Raw genomic sequence first — 6,814 nt, forward strand, 5'->3', positions numbered from 1 at the left:
TGGGCCTATGTCTTCAACGCCGACACTTCTATTCTATTCTATTCTATTCTATTCTATTCTATTCTATTCTATTCTATTCTATTCTATTCTATTCTATTACATGTTCGCTTCAGATGTCAGCAGGACACTGACTACAAGACGATCTACAAAAGTTTGCTATCATATTAACTGAAATTCTTTCAATTCACGGTCCGATGTTCAAGAAGCCAGGTGCTATGCACTGTGAATTCTTCATGGCACAGCTGATCTATACTCGGGAAATGTACATGTACTAATAAAGGGATATTTTTGTTGCTTTACGGAAATTCAATATCTATTGTATCAAATACGGGCTGGTCAGTCTGGCGTTATGCAGGATCGACAATCCGTTCAATTTCAGAATCCTGTTATCTCGAATCCCCCAAAGAAGAATAAAACTGATTTATGTAATGAATACTAATCAGCATAAGATCTCTTGAAATTCACATTTAACACAGAGCTCCTATTTTTGGTAACAAGATGCAAAAAAAATTTATTTGTGGCCTATTATTAACACGTTTGTTTGTTTGTTTGTTTGTTGTTAACATTGACAACGAAAATTAGCCCACTTCTGATTGTTCTATTAACACGTTTTTCTTAGCTTAGCTTCGCGTTCGTTTGTTTGTTGTTAACATTGACAACGAAAATTAGCCCACTTTTGATTGTTCCAGAGATCTGAATGAGATCTGATCAACAAACAAACAAACAAACAAACGCGAAGCTAAGCTAAGAAAAACGTGTTAAAAAGAGAGAAACACCTGGTGGACAGTGATGACTATAAGGGAGATTGGGAGGACATCTTTTATTTAACCCCTAGTAATTTTAAAGAACCTTGAATACCGTCCCTTATTTAATCAATAAAGACACTCCATTACAAAGTGATAAAGCTACGTTCAAATATTGAGTCCTATAGGCATAATCTGATTGCTGATCTTGGTAAATATTTAGTTATTGAGTATTATTCATGGATTAAGCTTGAGATTCTTTAATCTAGCATATATGTCTAATCTGAGTATTATTTCTTGCTATGTATTATAAATAATGGTTTCCTCAGTTCACGCGTGTGGAATTTCAAAGACTGTTTTGTTATCCACCACATGCATGAGTACAGGGAAGACTCATCAGGCAAGGCAACTGCCCGGATTTTTTGATGGAACTGGCCCGTATGCTAAAGAGGGCACTAGCACTACGAAGTAGCACTATGCACTACGAAGTGTCCTGTTGGTATGCTAAATACGTCACAGATACTAAGCACTTCGAAGTAGCTCTATAATGTTTAGTGTCGCTTAGTGTCGCACTACTGATTGGTATGCAGAAAGACTTTGAAGTGCTACTTCGCTGTTAGAGTACTTTTATAGTGCCGCACTACGCTATGAGTCTATTGAAGAATGGTAGTTAAGTACTTAAGTAATTAATTATTCCCTAAGAAATTCTCATTCTTTGCAGAAGATTGATGTAAAAAGTGCTACTTCAAAGTGCTAGTGCCCTATTTAGCATGCCAACCGTAGTGTTCCATGTCGCACTACGGCTTGTAGTCGCACGCACTACGGCTTGTAGTGCGTAATGCTACTTCGTAGTGCTAGTGTCCCATTTAGCATACGGGCCTATGTTTGCTTCTGTTGAGCTATGTACTTTTTCACTATATATCTGCTAAACTTCCCCCAAGCTTGCTTCTTTAGATAAAAGTCTTATACTAGACCAAGCTCAACATTATTTATTTTCCTGTTTGCTGAAAATGATAAAAGCTAAGATGAACACTCACCGATGTCCGTGCACATATTGCTTTGGTGATTTGCCGTTCTCGCGCAACATTATTAATTAAAAAAAATTCTGTAAGAAGAGTTTTACTGACAGGCAGGGTATAATAATGTACATCCATCAAGTTGTGAGCCAAATTTTAGACTGTAAGCAAAATCAGTTAAATTAAATTGTACCTGTAATCCACCTTTGTTATTGATTGCTTTGTCGACATTTCACTATCAAGACTATGACTTCATCCTGTCGGTAAAGATCCCTCATCTCGATTTATCAGAGGGTCCGATGGGATTGTCCGTGTCGAGGCCCATTCAACAAATACGAGTAAATATGTAACTGAAGCCGTCATTTGTCTCTGACAGTAACGTATGACCGTTCATGGTACATTCTTGAAATTAAAGCGGAGGCTGAAAATAGCCGAATAAATGAAGAAACATAATAATTAAATCAAGCAAACTTCAAGTAAGAAAACGGCTATCATTTCTCAACGTGAGTCTATATCAGTCTTTTTCCCGCAGACTTTCAAACAAAAACAAAATACAAATTTAGAACTAGTGAAAGAAATAAACTAAAAACGCAAAATATGGCAGGGAATGCGCAAGATAGATGAAGAAACAATATTAACGCGAATGTTTATGACTTAAACATAAAAAACACGGGTATGACTAATACAAACATAAACGCGGTTGACAACCACGTATGCAGCGGTATGCTTTTGTTGTGGAATCACAAACCAGAGTGAAAAATTACAAGGTACTTTTACGGGAAGTCACGTTAGTGGAATACTTGAAAACAAATGAGAAATTACTAACCTAACGTTTGATATATCATTGATTTTCCTAACATCGATATCGAAGTGACGAAATTCTGCTAACGAATTGGTTTTATGCCCTCGGCAAGAACTACTATGTTCATACCAGCTCCACAATCAGTTTCGAATTAGAACGAAGTAAGATGGAGTGAAAAGTAAACCAAGTGAATACATTCATATATGTACTATAAGTAGAATTGATAAATTTAGTTAGAAGAGAGTCATATTCTGTAAATTTAATGACGAATGTTTAACGGAATCTTCGATAGAGGTCTATGAAAACTCCCAACGTTGTAACTATTACTACCCTGCCGAATGCGTATTGACAATAATAGTACGAATGCATCAAGTGTGAATGTGGTAGCCGATAACTTATAACATCCATCATTATACATTTCCAGTTTTCGTATTTTACGTCGACAGGAAACCAAGGCGTTTATGGAGACAAACGGCGTTTATGATAGAAGTCCCACTGCATTTAGGCGATTGTGCTACAGGGCCACAATTGCTGCTCAAATATAAAAAACTCTCATAAAAGGACATTTTCGGAAGTATTAGCGAACAAGTATATTTACGCGGATTCATTCATTATTACTGCCAGTGAACAAGCATTACCTGCACTCCATAATTCCCTTTAGTTTGACCAACAGGGGCATAAATTACTGTGTGCATCAATTAATGCACTAAATTGTAATTTCAGTAATAGTTCAGATTTTGTTTTGATAGCGGCGAATGGCGATGATTCTATAATAGTTTCAAACTTGCTTTTCGCTTAGTGCGACGACAACGCCTTCATTTAACATTTGCTTGTAGTGTTTCCAAGCCATCTTTTCTATAGGTCTCATGGGGAATACGTGTTGAAAATTTCCACGAAATGATTATCAATGTCGTGCAGGGATTTGGAATTTGTATCGTATTTTTAGTCCCGTTATGGTTTGGAAACACAAAATATTATCTTTTTAACATTCATATGAACTGATTTTTTATTCTGTTTATTTTGTTTAAACTATTTTAAATCACAGAAAAATATTACTCTTGCATTTAGTGACTTCTAAACATAAATTGGAAGAGCATTCTATTTTGTTTTCATGAAATGAAATGGGTGCAAAAAGTCAAGCGAACATTTCGGGGCTCGTGCGCTTAGGCCAACGTACAAGACCCACAGTAGTTGATGTAATGTGTTTGTGGCTGCATTAATTTCGAAATTTAGGAAACTTTTTGGCCTTGCTCGCTCTCCATGCGTTATTATTTGGAGTTTTATCCTCAAATCGGCCAGGTATAAATAAGCTCCAATCGGAGTTCGAGAGGCATGCCATCTTTTCCTTAGTGCTAGCTAAGTTCCATTTCAATCAGCTCAAGCAACACTCATCTTCATGAAAAGTTCGGTAAGAATTTGATACTCAATTGATTGTTGAATCTATTGATTGGGAGATTGAAAATACTTTTTTAAATATTGAAAGCCGACTTATTTTCAAAACTTTTTGCTGAAATAGTAATTGTATCATAAATGAGCACTGTGGAAATAATGTGAAATGAAATATCGGTCATTACATATGAGCATTGCTTCTGGGAGCGGTGTATAAGCTTATCAATTGCAACCAAAATTTTAAGATCAAATAAATTGCCGATCAAATTCACCAAATCTTTAAAGACATATTCCATCATCAGTTTAAAAACTGGTCCGAACATTAGTTACTGTTCTAGTTCGTTTGGAATTGTCATTGAATAGGCTAATATTTTTTCTTGGTCCGTTTATTCAGCATTTAGGTTTTAATGCCTAATGTAAATTTGTCTTTTATCTTTATTGATCGTACATGTGTTCTCTACGTTATTGAACTCATGGTGGAGCTGGTTTCCCAAACATTTTCGATTAAGAAAATATGAATTTATTAGCCTTTTTGTTTAATTGTGAGTTCTGGGTCAATTTGCGATGTAAGCAAACAAATGATATGAGTATTTATAAAAAACAAAATTGTAAAAATAGTACTTCTTTTCGATAGATTGCTTTAAAAATTTTCCTTGCATGCGTGAACATGTGAAAAAGTTAAAATTGTGTGATTACATTACATATTTGTCATCTTCCGCGCAGTCATTACCGTGAGACTTTTTGTCCTACGACATTTTGTGTAATATCCGAGTATTTTTTTCTGCAGGCCGTCTTGCTACTGTTTGTTTGTGCGGCGCTGTTGCTGCAGCTCGCCAGCACTCACAACAATGACTCGACTTCCATTGGGACGACTACCCAAGCGGGAGAACATGGACCGGAAGGAAGAGCACCTGGCAAAGACAAGCCTTCAGTGGGAGTAACCGAAGAAGGGAGCAAATCACCTCATGTAACGGTGACTGATGAAGGCATCCCAAAGTCCAATGTTGGAGTTCATGATGAACTAAAAATTGAATCTTCTTTTAGGAAAGTAAACGCGCCGCCTTCTGCACGAGTGGCTGATGAGAGTAGCAAGCAGTTCACACTGAAAGATACTGAAAAAAATATTGAACATGTTTTAGGAAGACTAGCAGACGAAGACACAAGACAATCCCCCCAGACACGGACCCCTGACGAGGACAGCAGCCAACCACATCGCACGTCAGGCGAAGATGAGGGCAACAAAGTCAGGTTCTTCTTCGGTGGCTACAGCACCCTCACGCACACCATCGTCTCGTTCAGCACCTCGACCACGCCAGTGACGTGCTTCAGTGGTTATGTCCTCGACGCCGGTGCAGTGCCCATATGCACTGGACGACGCAAGAGGAAAAGAGAAGTTCTCAATTTCGACAGGTGTGTGCACAACTCTCACTGGGTACTATTTCTTCTCTAAGCTCTAAATCAACACACAAACCTATTCCGTCAAAAGTTTTCAAAGAATCTCCGTTTCTGTTTCAACTATACCCACCAATCCATCTGTGGATTTTTCTGCCATCTATGATCAATGTAGAAGTTATAGTCCCATAACTATTATTAACCACGTCGTGCTTAATTGAGGTTGAACATTTGCCAGTAGCTGATATATCATCAATAAATTCGCTCAAATTTAGCAGCAGAACAATCAGGCAGCATTAGCAAGCGCTGCTCCTCTACTCCGAGCTCGTGAATGCTGGCTGCACTGAGCTCTTGCATCATTTGGATTAACCAGCTCTGCAGCTGGTGGCAAAATTATACAAATTTTTATCTTCACCCAATTCACATTCTTTAAGATCTAATTCAATATTGCACCAGTAAAAACGTTGGTTTTAGTGATTCGTCGATATTATTTTCACAGTAGAATAAGTAAGTATATGGATTAATTCTGGCTTCAAACTTGGAACACGGGTGGCATAAATGTTTTTATTTAAATATAGAGCGCACCTATGCATTTACTTTATTTTTCACTTCAAAATTTCATTAGTTACGGGCCGCAATTTTCATTCCATCAGTGCAATGGATTAATTACAGAGCAAGTCATATGACTAAAAAATTTATTTTGCATGCTTTAACCCTGAATTATTTATATATAACGACTCATCCTCAAATTCGCAGAGAAAGTGATGCATCTGAGGTCACGATTGACTCTTCGCAAGATTCAGAAATTGAGTCTGGTGGAGATTTTGAAGATGACTCGAAGAAGTTCTTCACAATTTGGACTAAGGTCCTCACTACCACAACGTTGACCACATTCGTCGAAAATGCTGCCACGACTCTGTCTCTCGAGTATTACTGTTCAGCTGGAAACCTTGATATTCCGCTTATTGGCTGCTGAAATTAATAAGCGATCATTCAAGATAAAGGGTTTAATTTTTCCATGGAATATGAGCTGCATTTCTCGATGCTTAATACACTGTAGTGTATTTAACGGAGGGACTCAAAGTAACTTCAATACTTTCTTTAGAGGAGTCCAAAAACTGTAAAATATTGGCACTCAGAATCTAGACGTATTATTTTTCCCCTCCTAAACTACAAGCTATTCATGAATTGAATGAAGAAGAGTTGTAAAATTCTCAGGGTTACGATTCAGATATTTAAGTTTACGATTTAAATAAAATATTGCGAAATTGAGACGTATTTCTGAAGTAGAAGTTGCAATACGTTCGGTGATCGACTAGATGAGCGATGCTGCATGTGGTGTGAACCGAGCAGCTTTGGGGGCGCAGCCGTAGTCCGCAAATTTTACTCATTAAATAAGCCCCGGAGCCAACGCCCACCTTCCATATGAGACGACGCTGCTGCGAATTGACACAGTTATTAGAGTGCTTCTC

The 6,814-nt window shown here is 37.5% G+C and overlaps 1 protein-coding gene across 1 annotated transcript; it reads left to right on the plus strand.

The window, feature by feature from the left end:
• Window positions 1-3,903: 3,903 nt before the first annotated feature.
• LOC108676374 lies at window positions 3,904-6,483 on the plus strand. The gene is made up of 3 exons (XM_018164440.1): window positions 3,904-3,969; window positions 4,738-5,360; window positions 6,099-6,483. The coding sequence occupies exons 1-3, from the start codon at window positions 3,958-3,960 to the stop codon at window positions 6,316-6,318; spliced, it is 855 nt and encodes a 284-aa protein (XP_018019929.1). The 5' UTR covers window positions 3,904-3,957; the 3' UTR covers window positions 6,319-6,483.
• The last annotated feature ends 331 nt before the right edge of the window (window positions 6,484-6,814 follow it).

The sequence above is a fragment of the Hyalella azteca genome, unplaced genomic scaffold, assembly GCF_000764305.2.
Source record: "Hyalella azteca isolate HAZT.00-mixed unplaced genomic scaffold, Hazt_2.0.2 contig1020, whole genome shotgun sequence".
Taxonomy (NCBI): Eukaryota; Metazoa; Arthropoda; class Malacostraca; order Amphipoda; family Hyalellidae; genus Hyalella; species Hyalella azteca.